Genomic DNA, 23,705 nt, shown 5'->3' with positions numbered 1-23,705 from the left:
TCTGGCACAGGTGGGTGGGTCTGCTGGCGAGGACCGGCCGAGACGCGACAGCTGCGCACATCCGCCGAACGGTGCGCGAATCCCGCCGAGGAGCTGGAGGGAGCCGCGGTCATGGCCTCGGATAGTGAGTATATTCTCCCGTCGCACTTGACGCGTCGCGTCGCGCCGCGGCGTCGGCGCGGGCTCCGCCGATGTCGGGGCTGCTAGGCCACTGAATTCACCGGAATTCACCCCGAGTATGAGGTGCCAGGTAGAAACAGTCGCAGTTTTCGGGCGTGAAAAAAAAATCCTCATGACTGGTGCTGAAGTTATTTTCGGAGATTCGCTCCATCATGGCCGCTCACGCGCCGTCACCCCCGTTTTCTGTGCGTTCGCGTGTGACTGTTAAACATGATCATGTCAGATGGCCTCCCGTCGATATTATTATTGTGTCGGGGATGAATAAATCATCATTCAGTCATGAGGAGCGCGGCCAACTGGGAACAAACCGGCCTCGCTGTTGAGATGCAGGAGATGAGAGCAGAGACGGGCAATGTTGAAGTCGTCACTTTAGCCAGGCCGCTACTCCAGTCAGCCACCAGGGGGCGACAGACGAGCCGCTGCCCGGAGGATGCGTCCATCATCGTGGTCTCTGTTGTGGTCGTGGGTTGTCCTCAGTAATCAACCCTCCACCGGATACAGACCCGCCCGCCCGGATCCTGTTTGTGTATCCCTTTCATCCACTTCTCTGGGGCTGGTTCACCGCTGGATCGTCCTGGAGAAGCTGCCGTTGATGGAGGAGTTTATGATGATGCTGAAGGTGATGTTGAGGATGGTGTCGAGCCACTCACTGTGATGCTGGCGTCCCAGATGGTGGAGCACCGCAGGCGGACTCAATCAAAACTCAGCCCAGTCGGTGTCAGACAGCAGCTCCGCTGGTCACGGTGACATCATCATTTATTTAGGTTAAATGAGCGAAACTGCTGGCGGAAGTTTGTTTTTCTTTCTTCTGGAATAATGAGGAATTCAGGTTGGACCAGACGGTGAGGAACATCTCGTTTGTTTCTTGCAGTCGAAGAGGCACCAGAGGCTTGAGCACCACAGGAACCTTCAGCTGCCAGAGCTCTTGGCTTCTGGCGACTTTAGTGACTTGATGTTGGCGCTGTAGTTTCAAGAGTTAGGGGCTTGTGACGTCACTCATGGCGTCGCCATTGCGTACGGAGTGAGTATGGCGCCTGGCGGTGGTGGTGGTGGTGGAGGGGGTGACGGTGATGATGGTATTGTGGTGTGATACTCTTGTTCTTCGGTCGGCAGAGGCGGCACAGTTAGCAGACACAGCTGAGCACCGGGTGGACCCATGGAAGGTGTGTGGGTGTGTGTGTGGGTCAAAGGTCAGGTATGTGGGGTGGGGTCTGGAGGAAGCCGTCGAGCCCAAAATGGAGGGAAGCTCCGCGCTGCCAACTTTAGCGACGGTTGTACTGACTGCTGTTGAGCGAGGCGCTCTTTACTAAAGTGTCACTCATTGTGTCTGTGTATTACGTGTGTGTGTGCGTGTGTGTGTGCGCAGGCTGCTTGTTTGTGTGGTCTGATCAGTGTGTCGTTGTGTGTCCTCTCCTCCTGTCAGTCACGCCCGAGGCCATCGGCTTCCTGTCGGCGGTGTGCGTCTTCATCGTGGCGCTGGCCCTCCTCTTCCTCTTCATCAACAAGCTGCTGTGCTTCTCCCGCGTGGGGGGGCTCCCCTGCCTGGAGCAGCGTGGCCATCGGCGCCGGGCGGCGGGGATCCGCCAGGGACTGGGTGAGTCAGCCGCCGGATTCATGTGACCTGCCCTCAACTGAAAGTATTGCAGTTCAGTTCGACCCCTGTGGTGCTCAGTCGGGGTCAAAGGTGCTTGACTTTTGCAAGATAAGATCACATGACTACAAGTCAAGATTCACACCTCTGTTCCGCCACTTTCTCTGGCTCTCCCGGGTCATTTGGGTCACTCTGTTCCGGCCACATTAGATGAGGACCAGGAGCACCGCTATATTTCTCTCCTGTCAAACAAGCAGGATCTCATGACGTCACATCAAAACAGATGCTCGGTTTTCCCTGAGTGTCAACGTAAGCTCTGACGTCGCTGCTGTTTCTGTTTGTTCTACGAGCGTGATGCGTGTATGAGAGCGAGCGTGGTCCCACCTTGAACAAACATCCTGGTTCTCATTTGCTGCTGGAGCAGAAACTAGTAGAAGACAGTTCTGATTCTGGTTGAATGATTTCTCAAGAACCTGAAGTGGAGCCTAGAGGGGGACCTGAAGTAGACCCTGCAGGGAACACGGTCAGGTGCAAGCGACTGGATGACGGTCGGTGAGTAGGTGTTCGACAGGCACGCGGCGGCTCGTCCACCGTGTCTTTGAGCAAGGCACTCGGAAACTGACAGCTGCAGCGAGCGAACCAGTTGAGTTGAAGCGGGTCACGCGGATATTTCTAAAACTTAGCTGTAATTTTACGTCTGTCAACACTGACAAGGTTCTCAGACGTGTGTGTGTGTCTCTCCTCCAGTGAAGAGTTTCGGGCGGCAGTCGTCTTCCTCGTCCTCCGACAGCGAGGCGGAGATTCTGAAGCAGTTTGAGATGTCTGTGTCACGGTCGCAGAGCTTCAGGTCCACGGTCAAGGACACAGAAAAGGCGGCGAGGCCGCCCACCATCAGCAGAGGTCGCAGGTTCACCCGCCTGTCAGACCAGGAAGAGGGCAGCACCGAGCCATCTGAGTGTGAAGGTACCAAGCCTCTCATACAGGTCGCACGCTCGCACACTGGACCTCACTCCAGGCTTTTATCCTTTTTTGCAAAATGCCTGATTCTCGACCGTATCATGGCCACCAGATGCCGCCATAGCGTAATCTTGCCTCCAAGCTACAGTCGAGAATCGGGCGTCCATTTTTTTCATGTTTTGCAGACGCCCAGACCTAGCTAAAAGCCTGCCTCACTCTTCTTCACTCCTCTGCAGACATGGAGGACCAGAAGGGCTCTGGTCAGGATCCACTATCTGTCGCCACAGTAGAAGAAACAGATGAGGCAAAGGTCTCCTCCTCAGGGGCCTCCGCCCCGATGACCCTCTCCACCAACAAAGTTCAACCAGCTCCAGATGGCAGCGAGGTTACCGACCAGTCCAAAGTTCCCGAGCAGGATCAGGATGGCTCCTCCAGCTGCTCACCTGAGGTACTGCAGAGATGATCCGCTCTTCTCTGACTGGTGATCCCCGGTTCTCTTCTCTGTGAACAGGACCCGCCTCCCTCCGATCGTGACCTCTCTCCGCCGGTCAGCTCATCTCCAGCCCCCATCTCCGTTTGCGGGGAGCTGGTGGTCTCTCTGGTGTACTGGCACGACTCGGAGAAGCTTCAGGTCACGGTGCTGTGGGCGCGCAACGTTCCCACCAAGGCCCGGAGCGGGGTGGACACCTGGCAGGTCCACCTGGTTCTGCTGCCGTCCAAGAAGCAGCGCCACAAGACGTCCGTGCAGAAGGGCTCGCAGCTGCGCTTCAACGAAACCTTTCGCTTCTCGCGCCTGGAGCCGTCGCAGGTTTCCATGTCTGCCGTGCGGTTCCGGCTCTACGCCCTGGAGGGGCGGATGTCCCGGGAGCGCATGATGGGCGAGAAGATCCTGCGGCTGGACGGACTGGACCCGAAGGGAGGGAAGGCGGAGATGACCCTGATACTGGAGCCGCGCAGTAACCTGAAGGTGCGCTCGACTTCTCCACAAGCTTTAAAGCTGATCTCTGACCGGTGCCGTTGGCCCGTTCTGGTTGCAGAGCATGGACTCACAGCTGAGTCTCTCCACCGTGTCTCGGAGCGACAGCGCCTCGTCCACACAGTCACTGACTCATGGGGGCTCACCAGAGCTTCTCCTTGGTCTGACCTACAGCGCCACCACTGGACGACTGTCGGTGGAAATGATCAAAGGAAGTCATTTCAGGAACCTGGCAGTCAACAGACCACCAGGTTAGACACACACACACACGTATGCTCTTACACACTCTAACCTCTCCCTCCTTCTCAGACACCTACGCACAGCTGGTGCTGCTGAACCCTTCGGGTCAGGAAATGTCGCGTTGCAAAACGTCTTTGCGCCGCGGGCAACCGAACCCCGTCTACAAGGAGACCTTCATCTTCCAGGTGGCGCTGTTCCAGCTGTCAGATGTGACGCTGCTGGTGTCCGTCTACAGCCGCCGCAGCATGAAGCGGAAGGAGATGGTGGGATGGGTTGCTCTGGGCCAGAACTCCAGCGGTGAGGAGGAGCTGCTCCACTGGCAGGACATGAAGGAGGCCAAAGGTCAGCAGGTGAGCCGCTGGCACGTGCTGCTGGAGGCGTGAGTGCGGCACCGCCTGCTGGTCAACGGCATGTTTGGCCAAACGGGACGCAGAATGTGACTGTCAATCATGTGGACATGCGGGTCGTGTCACGTGACCCCGCGGCAGGACGTCCAATGGGCGGGGATCCTTTGAGTTTTTCCACCCCGGACAGGGTGGCATGGTCGCGAAACTCAGGTCCGAACCAAAGGTGGGACGGTGTCGAGCATGTGACAGCGGGGTCCAGACACTAGCACCGTCGCTGACTGGCTGTGTAATCGTTTTTGTTGTGAGGTGGTAAACGTGACACCATAGCGCACCGCCGCCAGTCAACCGTGATCACCTTCATCGACTGCTTTTCCTTTGTGTTTTTGTATTTTCATATTTCTATCAAGATGTATTTAAGTATTCCTCACTGCGGACGTGTGACAAATAAACGTGGCACAACTTGTGCAGTTTGCTTCAATGACTGACTCGCAAAAGGCTGGTTCACGAGCGATGACCTTTATTAAAATGATTGTTGAGCAGGATCAGTCTCCCGGAACTTTCAAACTTTATCTGCTTTGTCAACGAAGCGTGTTCAACGACAACAAAAGTTGCTTGTTTTGGACGAGTTCACCTGCATCCGGAGCGGCTCCCCACGCCCCCTGGCGTCAACTGCGTGACGTTGCAGCATCTCTAGCAAACAAACAACGCAACAGCTGGACCGAGCATCCGAGGACCCGAAATACTAGTTTATATTTGTTCAGCGAAACTTGAGCGAAAATGAGCATAGTGTTCTGGACTTGTAGGCTGAATGCGTTTGTGGCATCTTCATGACGAGTAAATGTTTGACAGAGTTTACTCGTGATTGTTTTGAACGAGCCTTATGTTGTTTTAGGGTTTGACATTAACCGAGTGTATGATTTATTTCCTTTCGTTTAGTTTTGTTTAATTAGAATAAAACTGCCCATAGAACTTGGGTTTGTCTGAATGTTCCGTAAATCAGCGTTTCGAAATTTTTCCCGATTGTCTTGAACGCAACTGAGGAGGTGCGTTCACGGAACAGAGCGCGTCTGACAGTTAGTGGAGGACCCGGATTGAGCCGACGCCGCTTCGCCCAGACTCGACAGACTCGTGAAGTTCGTGGAACAAAGTGGGGTTTTAGAGGCGAGGTCGGTTCACCGCTCACCTGCTGCCATGCTCCGGAGCCTCGGCGCGCACTAGCTCCTGCTAAGCGGCGCACTGACATCGGCCAAGTGGCTCAACTCTTTCCCCGGGAAGCATGAACGGGAAGAACCCGCTCTTCGAACTCTTCGTCTTCCTCCAGGACCCGCACTTGGTCGCCAGCTTCCAGCGATTGTGCGGTGTTCGAGGAACCGCCCGTGAAGCGGGGCGGCTTCACCCTCAGCAGCCCGCTGGAGCGGAACTGGCACCGGCGCTCGATGGACGCGGGGGAATTAGGACCCAAACTTTAACCGATGATGAAAACCCGGAAGAAAGCTCGAGCTCCTCATCGGTGTCGGAGCGAAGCAAACTGACCGCAAACGGAGGGAGGCTGACCGGGGCCACCTCCGCTGAAACCCCGGGTCAGAGCACCCTCAGGCCGCGGCGGAAAAACTCGCTGACGGGGGAAGCCGGTCAGGAGTTCCTCATCGAGAACCGGTTCTGGTACTATCTCTTCACTTTCGGGACCGAACTGGGCAACGAGCTCTTCTACATCTCCTTCTTCCCGTTCATCGCGTGGAACGTGGACCCTTTCGTGGGTCGTCGGATCATCATGTTGTGGTCGTGGGTCATGTATCTGGGCCAGTGCACCAAGGACTTGGTCAGCTGGCCCAGACCCATGTCCCCACCGGTGGTCAAAGTGGAGATGTTCTACAACTCGGAATACAGCATGCCATCCACGCACGCCATGTCGGCGACCGCCATCCCGGTCGCCCTCTTCTACATGACCTCTGAACGATGGGAGGTAGGCACCAAGCTCAGAGAAATCCCATCTCTTCTATCCCAAAATGAATCGGGTGCTCACCCATTCAGCGGTGAATGGATGGGGTCCTGGTACCAAGTGCTGCCCACAGTCAAACAAAGTTTCTGTCATAGTGTTTTGACTTATTACAGTGGCTCTGAATACAGAGGTCACTTCCCATGGGGCTGGTTTGGAAAAACCGGCTCCACATGGCGTCTCCATCTGCAGACAACCAGTCCTGAATCTGACCCTAAATACAAGGGTCAAACCCTGGATCAGACACGGGTTGTCTTTTTAAGACCTCCAGTGGGTCGGATCCAAATCTGGTGTCACATTATCAGGTCAATACAGGGGTGGAACTTTGACCCGGTTATGTCTGACTTGGCACCTCTTGTTAGATAGCCCGGTCATGTGATCTGGATCAGCGCGCTGATAACTGACATGTGTTTCAGTATCCATCCACTTTGGGCTTCATTGTCGCCCCCTGCTGGTGTCTTCTGGTCTGTGTGAGTCGGATCTACATGGGGATGCACTCGGTCCTGGTGAGTTTATGCTTGTGTGCGTGACAGCGTGGCGCCTGACTGTGCGTGTGTGCGTGTGCGTGTGTGCAGGATGTTATCGCCGGCGTGCTCTTCAGCGCCGTCATCCTGCTCTTCCTCCTGCCACTGCTGGACGTGATCGACAGCTTCATCATGACGTGGCATTCGGCGCCGCTGGTCATCGTGTCGGTCCACGTGGGTCTGGGACTCTTCTGCTTCACCCTGGACACCTGGAGCACGTCCCGCAGCGACACAGCCCAGATCCTGGGCACGGGTTCCGGTGTGGCCTTGGCTTCTCACATCAACTATCGGCTGGGTCTCCTGCCCGACCCAGACGGACTCCCGCTCACCCTGCCCGCCCTGGGCGCCGGCCTGGTGCTGACTTGTTTATTTCGCCTCCTCTTGGGCGTGCTGGTCCTCATGGGGACCCGTGAGTTGATGAAGGCGCTGACCATCCCGCTGCTCTGCCGTCTAGTCGGCCTGCCGGGTCACGATGTCCGCAAGGCCCGGCAGCACATGGAGGTGGAACTCCCCCACCGCTACCTTGTCTACTGCGCAGTCGGCTTCAATGTCCTCTTTCTGGTCCCAATCATCTTCAACTTACTGTCGCTGTAACCGGAGTAGTAGGAACTCCTGAAAGAGCTACTTGAATCTTGAGACTGAAGACAGTCATGAACAATGACGTCTGTTATGTTGTGACTTCCTGCTGAGTCCATGTGTCTCGCAAGTGACTAGAATAGACGGATATCTGGTCATCACTGGATCGTTTTGCCTGTCAACGTTTTATAGTTTCCGTTTAAACTGGTGGTGATGACGAGTGAGTTTGTGCTCTGATCTGCAATGGCCTGAGGAGAGGCTGCTTCATGATATATTGATGACAATTGTTGACTGTATTTCTCATCACATTCATCCTCCAGATGGTCTGAGAGGGACACACCACTCGATATTTGAGTCACGAAAGTGAAAATCTCAGGTCTTCAGAACTTTATTTTTCTATTTCTGATCTCTTAAGAAGCATCTTTTTTATTGTGAAGCTTTCTACTGGCGTGAAAGTGAAATTTTGAGTCTGATCAAGAATGTAACCGCTCGCTTGTTTGTTTTACACTGAAAGAAGCCGTGGATGCTTCTGTTTCCTTGTGGTCAATGTAGTTTGTAAGATGAACGTAAGTCTATATTTGTGCTTTGAATTTCACTGAAATAAAGTGTTGGTTTGCATACCAGGGTTTTCCACAGAGGGAACTCAGGGAAGTTTTCATTTTATTCGGGAAGATTGATAGTTTTGACAGTGCCACGCGTTGACGGAAACAGGCCAAAACGTACAGAACAACAAATACTTGGATTAATATTCGAAGATAACCAGACGAGTTGTTGGCTTCTGATGTGGTTGTGATCTGTTGCACCCTCTGCTGGACAGAGCGACATGCCACATTTACAACGTAACAATTCATTTTCTTATTATGCTCCGAGTCTGAAAACGTCATCAAAATATATTAAATGTGCTACAGCGCAATACGTGAAACTTGTTGGTTCCCTCATCGTAAACGGCGCTGACGTTGATCAATCAGCGGAACAACAGAACGACGCAGCAACAAGGTTCCTCAGCCGGAAGTGTTTCACCCCGGAATAAATATCATGTAACGCACTGGCCTCCTCATGTCAACGTGATCTTTCCCTTACTACTAGACTCTTCTCTCGGCTGTTTCGCCGACGGTAGACTGCGGATGTGTACTTTGTGGGACCTTACTTGATGTTTGTTTTTTATAGGAATTGGTAATTCGACGGACCGAACCGGAAGTGCTACTCCTCTCGTGAAAACGTGAGTTCAAACAGTTGAGATCGAAATTGTTGCAAAGAAGAGTGTTACTTCCTACTTTACTTCCTTAATATTGCATTGTGAACTCAAGTCATTGATGTCAAGATCAACGCAGTTTTAGCGGAGAGAGAAAAAGAAGTAAGGAAAGAGATTTATATTTTATTAATATTTGATTTCACTTGCTTCTTGTTTTAGTGTTGAGGGAGTGTTGTTACCGTGGTGACGTCTGTCGTCCAGTGCATCCCCTGCTGGTGATGGAGCAGAAGGCTGGGGATGCAGAGAAATCGGGAGGTCCTGAGGAGGAACTTGGAGCCCTGGAGGAACGACTCAGGCTTCTGTCCATCGCCCGACGGACTCGCCCTGTGGAGCCATCTTACCTGTTGGACCTTGCACTCCAGCAAGGAGGCTGTCTGGCAGTGGCCTGCTCTGACTTCACCGTCCGGCTCCACGATAGCGAGACCCTCCAGCTGCGGGGCGAGTACCATGGCCACCAAGGGGCGCTGTGTGGCATCACACCCTCACATTGCTCCGCAGAACTGCTTTATTCAGGTTCGGCCGACGGGACCGTGAGAGCTTGGGACCTGCGGATGCCCGGGTCGAGTCCTGTAAAGACTCTTCGCAGCAAAGAGTCGTACAGTCTCTGCAGTTTGGACCTGAGCTGCAGCGACACGCTGCTGTGTGCTGGAACTGAGCAAGTGGACCAGGAGGACAGCTACCTCCTTTTCTGGGACCCCAGGAAGGACGGGCTGCTACTGGGGGCGTACTCGGAGTCGCACAGTGATGACATCACTCAGGTGCGCTTCCACCCGACAGACAAAGATCGTATGGCGTCAGGCTCTACCGATGGGCTGGTGAACGTGTTCGACCTGAGCCAGGGGGCGGAGGACGATGCCCTGCTGGCCACCTGCAACAGCGACTCGTCGGCTAGCTCCGTGTGCTGGTGCGGCCCGGGCCTGGACCAGCTGCTGTGTCTGAGCCACGACGAGGGTCTCCATCTGTGGGACCTCAGCTGTCTGCACAACGACCAGGCGATCACACGCTTCAGCACCCCGGACGCTCGCAGCCTTCCTCTGCTGCCGGGCGAGGCCTGTCTGGATTACCTGGTCGGGGGGCGGTGGCTAGTGGACGCCCAGAAACTCTTGGTAGTGGGCGGGACTAACACGGGCACGGTGCACCTGATGGAGTGCGACAACAGGGGGCTCCACCTGCTCCGGAGCCTGGAGGGGGGCCATACTGCCACTGTGCGCTGCTTCCTGTGGGACGCTGCAAGGGAGACTCTGGTCAGCGGGGGGGAGGACGGCCAGCTGCTGCAGTGGCGACCGGGCGGCGCAGAGCTCACAGTGGGGAAACAGCCGTCACTGAAAAGCCAGTCCACTTTGAAACTCAAATCTAGACCCCATCACCAGCGTGGTCGAACCAGGAACAGGAAGGCCCCGTCCTGAGAGACTGTCTTCTGCCTTCTAATGTAGCAACATCGCCGTTTGGCTATTGGCTGTGACACACTTGCTCTTAATAACAACTCCAAACGCTGGAAGGAAGGGACATGGTCCTCCTCAGCTCAGCGCCTCGGAGCTGATGGAAATAGTGGGTGCATTGGTTTCATGACGAAAAATAGCTTGTGAAGTTGCAGTTCTGTATGACGTATTTTCAAATAAAACTGAATGTTAGCTGGACCACCACCCCAGGAGCAGCTACTCCCTCTGACGCTGGAGTGCAGATAAATTTAAGACATTTTTATTCTCACTTTTAGCCTGGGTTAATATCTAAGATGGAACTTTAAAGAGATGGTGCTTTAAATCTTGCATGAAACGTTATTTTAGTACATTTTATGGTCCTTTCTACATTTTGATTTTTATGGAACATTTGACTTTGAAATGTCTTTGCGTGTTGACCATAACAAAAACAATTGTTTCACATTCAAAATAAATTGATATGAAGCGTTTTTGTTGATTCAGACATCACAGGAGAATGAAACTGAGCTATTGAGACACGTCATCTGGGCTTGATGGAGCGGAACCAGACTGACCAGACCAAGACACCCATAAAAAGACACGCCCATTGTTCTACCTGGATGATGGGATGCTGGATGCTAGAGTCATACTTTATTAATTATAGTTTCACCACAAAATGCCAATATATCAAGTCAAATACACAATGAAATAAGTTGTAAAAGTGCACACCGTGGAGTCATGAATTCATAAAACAGAGTTAGTCACATCTATCAAACAACTTTTGTTCTGGTTCATGGCCAAGGAAAAACATCTGACCAGGAATCGAACCAGCGACTGCTAGTGACGTCAGTTCAGCAGTCATCCTACTTGTCAAAACTTTGGCGCAGTGCAATGACCTTTTTTTTTATTACAGTCTCTTGAAATTGTATCTATTGTATTGATGCTGGGTTTTAAAATTTTCAGTTTTTCTGGTGATGCAGCAGAGGCCTTCTAGGGAAACTCCAGCTCTCCACCAAAACGTCATCACTGTTGTCCTAACAGCAACGTTTGCTGGAGACTTTATTTTAACACGTTAAGTAGTTTCGAGTTGCTCTGGTGACAGACCGACATCCACCGAGTCCAACCTCATTCCGAAACACACGGCGTGCACGCGCCTCTCCTCTCGACCGAACACGACAGGGGTCCGTGCGTCTTCCCCTGCGTTGATTGACAGACCGCGCTGTTCAATCACGAGCGCAGGTTTACTGCGCGCAGCCAATCAACGTCGGCGGTGCTCGCCGACCCCGCCTAGTAGCCTCGGTGGTTCAGCGTTCTGTGTGCCGCGGTCTGAGCCCAGCAGTGTTGACAAAAGAAGCGAGCCCAGGAATCGAACCTCTAGGACTGTGAGGACCAATCGAACCACTCACAGGAATGTAATTACAGCGACGTCGTTGGTTCATACAGGCGCGTATCGATTTTCACTGAGATCCGGGGTGTTTTTTCGCTGACGAAGAAGCACTCGTGGGTTCGGGCCGAGATCCTGCCGTTGCCTGGGAGAGAGTGTCCGCACCGAGCTGGAGGAAGCCCCGCGGGCCGCCCGCTGCACCCCCGAACATAGGATAACTCCTCTCCGCAGCCGTCTTAATCGCGACCCGCAGAGGATCCAGGTGAGAGCTCGGTGGAGGTGGAGGGACCGGTACCAGCTCCGGGGTCCTGCTCTCTGTCCGTCCTGTCAGTTAGATAGCAACATTAGCATCAGTAGCCGTAACACTCTGGCCAGTCCCAACGACTGATAGCCGAAAGCATAACGCCAACCTAAAACCCAAACATTTCCCGTTTCTCTTATTTTATCTCCCATCGCCCGAGTTTACATTTCTATTTTCCTCAAAGATCTACACCATCGCTTGCAAACTGCTTGCGAGTTAGCCCGTGCTAACCCGCGTTAGCACCGCCAGCGGTATAAACTGCTATTATGCCGGATAAATCCCATTATTTATTTACATATAACCGCGTTTCCGTTGTTATAAGCATAAGAACACATTGCATTTGTTGGTGGGGAGCGACTAACTAACAATAATAACCACTTTTTAGTCTTGTCGGTGCGGCTGACTGGGAGGCTAATGATGCTAGCTGAATAGCTGTCAAGTTTCACGGTTTCTGCCTCAGAATAGAAACAACCTCCGGACAATGTTGTGGAATCGACCACAGAATAAACTACTACGCTGATATATTGCGAGTGATACAAGAAACCTGGGTAATAACCGCAGTTGATGTTATCTGGAGTGAGGCGTTCAATGATGTCCATCTATTAGATAAACATTCTCCATGACATTGACGTTATAGGTTTGCCACCATTGGATTCCATAGATGAAACAAAACCGGTGCTTCCTGAACTTGAACACACATATTTACTATTGAGGTTGTATTTTATCTACCATCAAACGTTTTCATTGGAGAACCGATTACCATACTTTCCCCTTCTCACACATTGTAGTCATCAATATTTGATGGTTGAACAAAAGCAGGTGGATAAGTTGTTGCCGATAATATAATGTATATAAGATACAGTTCCACTATTCACACTATTCACAACAACACCTATGTTTAAGAGTGTACCTTATTTCCTCCAGCTTGATGTATCATTTAAATCTGCCATTTACCACCTTTGTGATTGGTGCAGATGAAACGTCAGTGTCTGAATATTTAGTAAAGTAAGCATTTTAAGGGTGTGTGAGTCCATGTATTTGTATATTATATTAATATAAAAAAGCTTTGTTTGGAACGCTTCACAAAGTGCTTTGAGAGCAGAGTAGCAAAGAATGTTTCCATGAAGATGGATGGCTAAACTCTCAGAACTACGATAAAGTTTGGAAGATAGTACTTAAATCAAAGCCTATTAAAATTTGTTTTTAATATTGTTTTACAGACATAGGTACATGTTGTATTTCTCTCTGTCAGTCTTCTGGCAGACTGTACCAGAGTCGGGGACAGAAAAGGCTCTGTCACCTTCTAGATTTAAATCTGGACTTGAAGACAACTAGCAGATACCCACTTGAGGATCTGAGGTCCTGACTGACTGTGGGACCAGTCATCCTGAATAACTCATGGGAGGTGAGGAGGCGAGTGCAGGCTGGGTGGAACAGGTGTCAAGGGTGATCTGCGACTGAAGAGCAAGGTGAAAGCAAGGTATCACTAGGGAGTGGCAAGACCTGCCGTGATGTATGGCTTCCAGACACATGAAGGCAAGAAGCAGAGTTGAAGGTAGTGATGTTCTCAATGGCAGTGACCTGGACAGTCAAGATTAGAAATGAGTGTATCAGAGGGACTTGTCATGTAGAAAAGTGTGGTAGGGGGGATGGCTTGGACACATGGAGTGGAGAGGGGTAGTGGAGGGGACATGTCGGATGAATAATGTTAGAAATTTAAAAGAGGAAGAGGGGCCTCATGGATGTGATAAGAGAGGACGTAAAGAGGGCCGGCGTGACTAGGGAGGGTGCAAAAGATGGGTTGAGGAGGCAGACTTGCTGTGGCATTATGTGGCAGATACAGAAACATTTTAGAGACGACAGTTGACAGTGAAAGTTGTTTGGAGGTAAAGGAGTAGCAACAACTCTTTTCTATAATGTGACTACTTAAGACCAATGAAACTGTAGTGTCATGGAATAAATGACCAAATTGTATTATTTTTGTTGACAAAACAGTGTTGTGTTGACTGCAAAAGTAAGTCTTTATTTGTTGTGGTTCATGGTTGTCTGAGTTTAGTTGACATCGTCCGCCACAGGGAGCAGATCTCACTAGTTCCCCGCCACCATTTAAAGTATTTTTAATACACTGATTTCACCCAAGACTTAATTTGCTGCACCACCACGTTTGATAGAGTAGAGCGCTGAGTAGTTGGATGAAAGTCCACATTCGAGTTATTTGAAACTAGAAACTCACGCAGAGAAACTTTGTGATGTTAAGTATGGTGTTGAATATACTTTAGAAAATATCTCTTCTTATATTATCAGTGAAATTACTGGCACCTGAGTTGTAGTTTGAGCCGTTCAAATGTAGCAATACTTTGAAAATGCCTGGGGAAGACATTGGTCTTTTCCTGCACAACAATTTGTGTACTGCACAGGTGGTAGTGCAAAAGTGATGGAAAAAGCTTTGGTACATGTACCTGATGGGATTGGTCTTATTTTTATGAATTTTCCGGATGGATAACTATGAAATTACTGCATTCTTTAATAAATAACTGAAACATTTGGACTCTAGTTTGACAATCTGCAGACTACAGTCTGTCCAATCCCACAGCCTTTTTACTGGTAATGAATAAAGATGTTATATGAATGTGTTTGTCCACTCTGATTTGGATTGGCGTATCGCTAGTAGACACCAACTCTAGGAACCAGGAGCACTGATGTTGTGGAGGAAATGTTGAGAATTGAAGCTGAGTGTTTCTTTGAATGAAATACTTAAAGCATAGCTTTGTGACTTTCTTATGCTACATTTGACACCCTCACTTCCGTCTCCTGCTGTAGCTTGAAGAGGCACTCTTTCTCCCCAGTGACATTCTATCCCAAACGTTCCATGTCTTCTTCTACTGATCCAGCTGAGTCTGATGCTAGGATCCTCCCACTGCCCCGGTGGAGACCAGGAACCCCTCTTCACCTCTACCTGGTCCTGCACTTCCCTTCTGCTCTTCCTCCATGACCAGGGTCTGCAGCCTGGTCTGTCCCCTCCAACTGGTCCTTGGTCTCCAGCTTGGTGTTGAAATGATCTCAGATGACATTTCTACATATTGGAACATTCCAGAGTTCAATAGCTTCCTGCTTGTTTGTGTTCAGCATGTTCCTTGTTCATAGGGAGACTTCCTGTCGAGCTGAACCTCCTCCCTCCTCTTCCTGTCTCCTCCTGCTCCTCTAATCCCCCCCCTCAAACGTCTCCCTAGTCTGCATCATCTGTCGTGTTATGTAAGAATCAGAAGAAGCAGCTTTGGTTCTATAATCTGGACAAGCCGTCTCTCTCGCGCTCTCTCTCTCTGTCCCTCTCTTGCTGGTCTGACGGCATCAGTGTTAGTTCATGACTGGGACTGGGATGGTTGTTTGCAGGGGCACGGAATCGCGATGATTGGGTGAGTTATCTCCGGTGACCAGAGTGACAACCCACACGCTCCCTGGATCAGCTGGTCAATTGACCTTTATTGGTTTATGTCTGGTCTGTCCTGAGGATTGTTCAGAGCTGAGAGAAAGCAAGGTCCAACTTTGGAGGCGTCTGTGACTTAAGGTCCTGATAACATGATGTTACTGTGACAACTGTGGTCCTCAAGGGTGCAGAGTCTCGGGTCTTCATGTTTAACTTCAGCGTGTCTGCGTTCCAGCTGCTCAATAGTGGAGTTGCATGTAGCATGCATGTAGTCCTGTTAGTCTGTGTGATGATCATGTGTTTACATCAAGACGTTATTGGTCATAGTTCATATATATATATATATATATATATATATATATATATATATATATATATATATATATATATATATATATATATATATATATATATATATATATATATATATATATATATATATGCCGGGTAACAGGTGGCTTGTCAGATGGTGGTATTGTTTAGTTGTGCTACCACCTTTTTGTGGCAACGTTTGCAGAACACTTGAGATGATATAGTGGTTTGTTCAACAGTGAAAGTCACCAGCAGACAGTGGCCCCTGGGAGGCTGATGGTTGTTGCACTGCAGACTGTGATGTACACAACTAAATGCGCTGGTTTTATCTCTATGTGGAAAGATGAGAGAAAAACCATTGCCTACAACTGAAGGCAGCTGAGTGACAATTGAAAGTGAACTTGAATATTCATGATACAGTCTTTTTCCACATCCCACTGGGGGCAACCCTGCCACATCAAATTGGAAATAAGAAACAAACAAATGGACGTCGTTGGGACTGACATTAGTTAGTACATGAACGTATGATTTAGTCAAGTCAATAGTTTATTGAGATGTATTTGATGGCTGTTTAAAGTTGGTTGGAGACAACAGAGGAAGCTCTCAGCAGGTATGACAGAGGAGAAGCTTGTTGTACTTTCACCTTTAGTTTTGGCGCAACCTTAAAAACTGTACAGTGCATGTTCAAAACTGAACACCCCCATCGTCCCACAAAGCCGCTGTTTAGCTTTGCAGCTGAAATGTGCTTCTCAACATCCCATCCCTGGCTCTCCTTTCTCTAATGAAATTTGTAGAGTAAGTTATTCAAAGAAACCTTCTGGAGTCCACCGTCATCTTGAAAGCCCCTGAAATATGCTTGGCGCCCTTTAAGTATCATGCTTTTTAAAGGTTAGTTTATTCTTCAGACACACTGCTGTGTCGCTACTACAGTACAGAGAGATTAGTGGGGTGGAGGGGGGTTAGGAGGCACGAGGCCACAGGTACCTGATGAACGTTTCCTTACGTACTTCTTAAAAAATGATAAACCATGTGACTGTTTCTGTAACAGCAATGTGAAATGATAAAGTTCAATATTTATCTTTTTCCCAGCTTGTCTGCCAGATGCTCGTGAATACAAATGTATACATTTATTATTGCATTATGCATAAGCAACTGCAGGACAATGCTGGTATAAAACTTGATTTAATTAAACAGCATTAAAGTGACAGTGAAGTTAAACTATTTTTATCGCTGGAGCTGATCCATAAGCACTGATTGATCGGGACTTGCTCATTCATTTGGTGAAACTCATAACCACCGGCCTTTGTCAAAGAGAAAGAGGCACTGCTTCCTCTGCCTTTGGGAGTTTACCTGCTGGCATCACGGTGTTCACACATCTGACCCTGTATTTCCCCTCGATTTCACTTCTATTCTCACGTTCTGACTCGTCTCTAGTCTCATTGTCACTCTGGTCTGCTGTAGTTGGTTCTGTATGTGTGTGTTTGGGTGCAATAACCAACAGGGGTGTGGAAAGGACAAAGACACTTTCTAGAAAAACAAGCCCAAAGTAGCTTACAATGCACAGACTTGGCACCTACTACAACGCGATTCTCGCTCTGCTAGGCTCAGGCTGCTCTTCCTAGCCTTCTCTTTGTCTTTTTTCTGTCAACAGACTCATTGCTGCCCCCCACAGGTCATGGATAGATGTTCTTAAGCAGGGGTTCTTAACCTTTTTGACCTCAGGGCCCACCTTCCCCAGAACAAATGGGCCCGGGGCCCATTCAATAGACCTGATTCATGACTCTGATTTCATTTGTGACAACAACCATATTTAATCTACTTACACGTAAACTTACCAAAACCTTGTGAAATGACATGAAACCATGTGATCATCGCAAAGATATTTATTTGTCATTGAAAACTCCAACCAGCAGCAGAACCAGGGGCAATTTTCAAAAGTGCTTCAACAGGTGAACATTTTTTACTGTTGGAGGCGCCATCACTTTATCATTTTTTTCTTTTCAAGAACTTCTCCATAGTTATTGACTATCACAGATTTGCAGCTGTCAAGTCAATTCAGTAACACACGACTGCCACCATATGTGGTTAATGTGTTAAAACTGAGCATCTCTCATCACAAAGGTGTAAACCAAAAAAACTTTCCGCGGCCCAACCATGGGCCCCCGGCCCTATGCTTAAGAATCACTGGTTTAGATAACAGATGGACTAAAATGTGAAATGTTGCCACATTATTCATCTTTACTTTTGGACAAGATGTGAAAGCTGTGTCTCCACTCTCTGTTCCCCAGCAGGGCTATGTCCTCAGCAGCCACCACGTCTCCATCTGTGGACAAAGTGGACGGATTTTCTCGGAAGTCTGTCAGGAAGGCCAAGCAGAAGCGATCCCAGAGCTCGTCCCAGTTCCGCTCTCAAGGCAAACCCATCGAGCTCACGCCGCTGCCCCTGCTCAAAGGTACTGAGACCTTTCATTTCCTACCTGTCCACAGCTGCGCCGGCTGCTGCGTGTCTGCAGTGCAGGCTAACATGCATGTTCTGATGTAGGACTGACCCGATAGGTGGGTTCTGGTTGTGCTCTCCTCAGCTAATAGCGAAACCCAAACTTGCTGTGTGTGCAGCTTCGTTCTAAATCTCTGCTGGACCTAAAAGTCACGGGATCATGTTGATGTCTGATGTGGGCTGGATGGTCCAGTTTCCACTCCTTGACTGTTGTCTTGTTATGAAAAAAAGTTGAATAACGGAGAGGGCGCATCAAAAATAGACGTACAATGCTGCCCCCCTACACACACCGCACCGGAGCCCTCCTCAGCTGCCCACCCCCCCAACGGAAACTCGACCTCCTGGGTGTCTCTTTACATGTTTCCAGTTGGACGCCTCACAGGCCTGGTCAGAGGAGTGAGGTCCAGCACCATGGTTCACATGTTCCCCTTAGGTCCTCGGGCCACTCGTTCATGATTTGGTTCGGTCGGAGTAGGAGTCGATCAACGTGAGTCAAGGCTGTTCTGTGTGAATGTCAGGGGGAGGGGGACGTCGGAGGTCTGTGGAGTTAAAGTTAGCTCTGCTGTCAAGTCCTGCTCGGTGGTCCCAAAACTGGCCACTCAAAATGGAAGGTAGCGTTGAGCGGAGCCTCCTCTGGTGCCGGACCAGTCTCAGATCCAGCAGCTCTGAATAGCTCTGGTTTTGACTCATCAGAAATCAGAACCTCTCTCTCTCTTTGCTGAAGTCCTGGGAGTCTGCAGGACCAAGTTGGAAGACCGGAGCTTGGACCACAGCTGTCACTTGCTCAAAGTTTCTGTGACTAGTCCATTGATCCAGGTCTGCTGAGATTTGTGAAGATCCAAGTGGAGTCTCCTCACCTTGGTTTGTTAGAAGTTTGTTTTGATGCGGTGCATCCTTTGGATTTCATTATGCGAGTCGGTCCTGGTTCTGGTCAGCCTATATTGGATGAAGACCAACAGAGGGCGCCACAGCCTCTTAGAAAGAAGTGAACTGACACTTTGGATCAAGTCAAAACCTCTAGTCCTCTTTGAGGTTTTGATGCCGCGCAGCTCGCTGGTGACTGTGTGACCTTTCAGGTGTGGAAGCATGTGAAACCTTTATCTCCACCTGTGATAGGGGTCAATTGTGGATCAAGGTCCAGAGCTTGACGTGTGGTGGAGTCGTAACAACACGATGCACCGTCATGATCATGGAGACTCCATGCTGCACGAACGGCATCAGTTCGAATGCTTCTTAAAGGCACACTTGAATGTACCAGTCAGACATGAGGTGTGGGGGTCAGGGTTCACCCCTCACCTGCCTTTAGACCTTGTTATTGCCACTCACTGTTCTAGTTTTGTTTCATCTGATGTTATGAATCAACCCTGGCAGGGATTGAGAGTGTGGCAGGGAGGGTGTAAGGTGACACTCTCACGAGTGATGGGGAAGTCCCCGGTGTGTGTGCGTGCGTCTGGACCGCCGGACCCGGCTCTGGTTCCCCATCCTGAATCTGTTTCCTCTCTCCCTGTCTCTCCAGACGTTCCTGCTCCGGAGCAGCCCGAGCTGTTCCTGAAGAAGCTCCAGCAGTGCTGCACTGTCTTCGACTTCATGGACACACTGTCAGACCTCAAGATGAAGGAGTACAAGCGCTCCACCCTCAACGAGCTGGTGGACTACGTGACAGTCAGCCGGGGCTACCTGACGGAGCAAGCTTACCCGGAAGTGGTGAAAATGGTGAGATGCTCGGCAGGTCACGGCTCGCAGGAGGACAAACATGGAGGCCTCCTGTGGTGCTGAGAAGCCTGTCATAGTTCGTCTTACACCTGGGAGGCTTTTGAGAGGAGGATCTGCACTCAGACGTGTTCACGCTAATGCTCCCCCCGTGTGTCTCGTCTCCTCACCCACCTGTCCTCCACCGCCAGGTCTCTCACAACATCTTCCGGACTCTTCCGCCCAGCGACAGCAACGAGTTTGACCCAGAAGAAGACGAGCCCACGCTGGAGGCCTCCTGGCCCCACCTACAGGTCACGACCTTTGTCTCTCTGGTGTCAGATCGGCAGGTGTGTGACGCCGGTGCCTTTTCCTCCGCAGTTGGTTTACGAGTTCTTCATCCGGTTCCTGGAGAGTCAGGAGTTTCAGCCCAGCATTGCCAAAAAGTACATAGACCAGAAGTTCGTCCTGCAGGTCGGTAGACTCCGCCCACTAGGCTTCGGGCTCGCCGGAGGCGGGGCTCTCATGCCAGCGTGTGCTTCTTCCCAGCTGCTGGAGCTGTTTGACAGCGAGGACCCTCGGGAGCGAGACTACCTGAAGACGGTGTTGCATAGAATCTACGGCAAATTTCTGGGCCTGAGAGCTTTTATACGAAAACAGATCAATAATATTTTTCTACGGTGAGTCACATGACCTGGTCCAAGCCCACCTCATCGCTGACCCGCCCCCTTCTCTCCTCGCAGTTTTGTTTATGAGACGGAACACTTCAACGGCGTGGCCGAGCTGCTGGAGATCCTGGGCAGGTGCGTGACCCCACCCTCACACGTGTGACCTCTGACGGTCGGCTAACTGAAGTGTCCTCTCTGGGCAGCATCATCAACGGCTTCGCGCTCCCCCTGAAAGCAGAACACAAACAGTTTCTGGTCAAAGTTTTGCTTCCGCTGCATACGGTCAGGAGCCTGTCCCTGTTCCACGCACAGGTGACCCAACACACTCACACACACAAACTGACACACACACACACACACACACACACACACACACGCACTCACTCTCTCTCACACACACACACACACACACACTCACTCTCTCACACATACACTCTCGCATGCACACACACACACTCACATACACACGCTCTCACACACATGCACTGGTCTTCTCTTATTCCTCCTGTGTGACTGTGTCTCTCTCCCCCTCAGCTGGCATATTGTATTGTACAGTTCCTAGAGAAAGACCCCACATTAACGGAAGCGGTGAGTCGAGCTCATGTGTTGTGCTCCCTGTGAGGACCACCTCCTGTCAGTCAGCGTCTTGATGATGATGATGATGATGTTGTTTCTCCCTCAGGTCATCAGAGGGTTACTGAAGTTCTGGCCCAAAACCTGCAGTCAAAAAGAGGTGAGGCCTCACGCCCCCTGGTCTAGTTGCGGTGTGGTGACTGGGTGAAAGGCTTGTGTGGTGAGCATGGAGACTCCAGGTGTGGATGTCGACTGCAGCTCGGACTGCTTTCGTTTGTTCACCTCCTGGTTTGTCCCGAGGCTCCGGCGGCCATGTGGCCCTCTGGTCCCGCTCAGAGTGTCCCGGTGTGTGATCATGTGATCGTGGCCTGCAGGTGATGTTTCTCGGGGAGCTGGAGGAGATCCTGGACGTCATCGAACCAACGCAGTTTGTAAAGATTCAGGAGCCACTTTTCAAGCAGATTTCCAGATGTGTGTCCAGCCCTCACTTCCAGGTGAGACCCCCTCCCCCTCCCCATCCCCCTTTCTTTCTCTCCATCGCTCCTCCTTCACCCTTCACCGGCGTTGTGACCACCAGGTGGCGGAGCGAGCGCTCTACTACTGGAACAACGAGTACATCATGAGTCTGATCGAGGAGAACTCCAGCGTCATCCTGCCAATCATGTTCTCCAGCCTCTACCGGATCTCCAAGGAACATTGGAACCCGTGAGTGTCCTGTCCCCACTCCCTCCCCCGCAGCTCCGGTCACCTCATGACCCCCAACCTCTGTCTCCAGGGCCATCGTGGCGCTGGTCTACAACGTCCTCAAGGCCTTCATGGAGATGAACAGCCCACTGTTTGATGAGCTGACGGCGTCGTACAAGTCCGACCGCCAGCGGTGAGACTTCATTTTCCCCGGCGACAAAAGCTTCAGCCGGTCTCATGTCTTCCAACCTGCTGTGGTTTTTCCAGTGAGAAGAAGAAGGAGAAGGAGCGCGAGGAGCTGTGGAGGAAGCTGGAGGACTTGGAGCTGAAGCGAGGCCTTAGGAGCGACGGCATCATCCCCACTTAACGCTGCCCCGCCCCGCCCCCGCTGACCCCGCCCCCTCCGGAGCGTCGCTGGTTTTGAAACGTTTTTATTTTTCGAGTTTTTATTTCTCCTGTGTTGTGCGACTTACTTTACCGTAGATTCATCACTTCGTTATTTTAACTGTAAATAATTATTTTCTCGTTCGTTTTTTTCTCTCTCGACGGGTTATTGTTCTAAACGCAACAAATAAACAAAGAAAATAAAAAGAAGAAACTAGATGACACGTGGGGGGCTCAACTGAAAGACTGTAGACGCCAAAACTACAATTAAAAAAAAAAAAAGGAAAAAAAAGAATGAAGTGAAAAAAAAAAGATCCAAATGTTTGAATCAGATCTCCTAACTCTCACCTGGTTCTGTCACACTGTTCCTGGCTCTCCCTCTCGTCTGTGTCTGTCCTCATGTGGACGTCCACTGTAGTCCTCCTCCTGGCCTCGGCCCCAGTCTTGGTCTGAGACTCGTCCTCATCCGACCGCCGGTCTTGGTGAAACGGGAAGTGATGCGAGTCTGTGCGCTCCAATGGAAGTTCATTTAGTTTCCTGTGTTTAATGCAGTGCCACTTGTGTCCAGCAGGTGTCAGCGTGAGACGTTGTTGAATCGATCCGGAAAAGATTTATTTTTACACAAGTAATAATAATGGTGTTTTGAGGCGATCGCTGAAGGATCAATGACCAGTCGTTGATTCTGCCTCGTCTCCTCAGAGAAACAAGACGCTGCCACTAATTGAACGAAGCTGAACGGTAAATTCTAAATGACCTCTCGTTGACTTTTGACCCCCTCCTGCTGCAGGTATCAGTCTGGCACTGATAACCTTTGACCCCGACGGGAGTAACCACACCAGCAGGGGGCCTGTAGATGTAGTGGGCGGAGTCTCTGATTCTACTTCCTGTTTTGCCCGTTTTGTTTTCATCATTTGTTTCTGTTTATGAGGGGGAGGGGTCAGGATGAGTAGACCCCGCCCCTCTCCTGTTCTGACGTCATCGCCGTTAAAAAAAGAAAAAAGTGAATAAAAACAAAAATGTTTAATTATTTTAAAAAATAAAGAAATATTAAATCATGAACTCCGTCATCGATGTTTTTTGGCCTGGAGGTGACCGGAAGGCGTGTTTGTTTCTGGCGCCACCTGCTGCTCACCCTGAAAGATATCACCTGCTCGCTCACTAATGGCCGCCAGGTGGCGCTGTCAGCTTGTCTTCAGTCACCGGTCAGGAATCGGACCGACAACCCTCTGCTGCACAGTGACTAACGCTGATGTTTGTTTGTTTGTGAGCGGTGATGTTGTGACCCCCCCCCCCGCGCGCTCCAGTCAGGTGCGTTCATGGGAAGTTGTTTACCATTTTCCACCAACAGTTCAGGGGGGATTCACATTCTGACAGCACAACACCGGGCCGCAAGTGTTTCCATGCGGGGGTCGAACCTTCGACCCGCTGCCAAAGTGCCCGAGCGAGAATGTATGTGGCGTCTATTCTTAGCGCGGGCGAGTCTCGGGTGTCAGCGGCCCCGCGCTCTGCTCTCACTCCGAGCTCCACTCCAGCCCCGCACGGACCTGCTGCTCGAGCTGGACCCCCGGAACCTGTCGTAGGTATCAGCGCGTCTCCGCTCCGGCTCTGTCCATGTCCGTGGTTCCGTCGCGTTCGCGGGTTTCATGGAGCCACGAGTGAAACCTGCACCCGAGGTCTGCTCTGGTCAACTCGACTTGAATGTCACGCGCGGGCACTCGAGTTTGATGCGGCTATTT

General features: G+C 50.7%; 4 protein-coding genes across 6 annotated transcripts; all 4 read left to right on the top strand.

Annotated features, from left to right (window-relative positions):
• Positions 1–20: 20 nt before the first annotated feature.
• On the top strand, positions 21–4,754 carry syt16 (synaptotagmin XVI). Of its 2 annotated transcripts, none has more exons than XM_053845264.1 (7): positions 21–124; positions 1,604–1,774; positions 2,519–2,734; positions 2,965–3,176; positions 3,240–3,695; positions 3,766–3,955; positions 4,014–4,754. In XM_053845264.1, exons 1-7 carry the CDS (start codon positions 112–114, stop codon positions 4,325–4,327), a joined length of 1,572 nt encoding a protein of 523 aa, XP_053701239.1. In that variant the 5' UTR covers positions 21–111; the 3' UTR covers positions 4,328–4,754. The 2 variants fall into 2 exon arrangements, with proteins under 2 accessions (XP_053701239.1, XP_053701237.1); XM_053845262.1 differs by having other exon boundaries at positions 1,547–1,774.
• A 628-nt stretch (positions 4,755–5,382) lies between these two features.
• LOC128747507 (sphingosine-1-phosphate phosphatase 1-like) lies at positions 5,383–8,018 on the top strand. The gene is made up of 3 exons (XM_053845432.1): positions 5,383–6,254; positions 6,704–6,793; positions 6,863–8,018. Exons 1-3 carry the CDS (start codon positions 5,568–5,570, stop codon positions 7,403–7,405), a joined length of 1,320 nt encoding a protein of 439 aa, XP_053701407.1. The 5' UTR covers positions 5,383–5,567; the 3' UTR covers positions 7,406–8,018.
• A 427-nt stretch (positions 8,019–8,445) lies between these two features.
• wdr89 (WD repeat domain 89) lies at positions 8,446–10,531 on the top strand. Of its 2 annotated transcripts, none has more exons than XM_053845606.1 (2): positions 8,446–8,606; positions 8,846–10,531. In XM_053845606.1, the coding sequence occupies exon 2, from the start codon at positions 8,858–8,860 to the stop codon at positions 10,043–10,045; it is 1,188 nt and encodes a 395-aa protein (XP_053701581.1). In that variant the 5' UTR covers positions 8,446–8,606; positions 8,846–8,857; the 3' UTR covers positions 10,046–10,531. The 2 variants fall into 2 exon arrangements, with proteins under 2 accessions (XP_053701581.1, XP_053701580.1); XM_053845605.1 differs by having other exon boundaries at positions 8,799–10,531.
• Positions 10,532–17,766: 7,235 nt separating this feature from the next.
• Positions 17,767–23,044, top strand: ppp2r5eb (protein phosphatase 2, regulatory subunit B', epsilon isoform b). Its single transcript, XM_053845459.1, has 13 exons — positions 17,767–17,927; positions 19,488–19,684; positions 19,873–19,974; positions 20,042–20,134; positions 20,210–20,340; positions 20,404–20,463; positions 20,532–20,640; positions 20,863–20,916; positions 21,011–21,061; positions 21,276–21,395; positions 21,479–21,606; positions 21,677–21,778; positions 21,853–23,044. Exons 1-13 carry the CDS (start codon positions 17,771–17,773, stop codon positions 21,950–21,952), a joined length of 1,404 nt encoding a protein of 467 aa, XP_053701434.1. The 5' UTR covers positions 17,767–17,770; the 3' UTR covers positions 21,953–23,044.
• Positions 23,045–23,705: the final 661 nt, after the last annotated feature.

Source organism: Synchiropus splendidus, chromosome 16, assembly GCF_027744825.2.
Source record: "Synchiropus splendidus isolate RoL2022-P1 chromosome 16, RoL_Sspl_1.0, whole genome shotgun sequence".
NCBI lineage: Eukaryota > Metazoa > Chordata > Actinopteri > Syngnathiformes > Callionymidae > Synchiropus > Synchiropus splendidus.
This window is presented reverse-complemented; position numbering and strand designations above follow the sequence as displayed.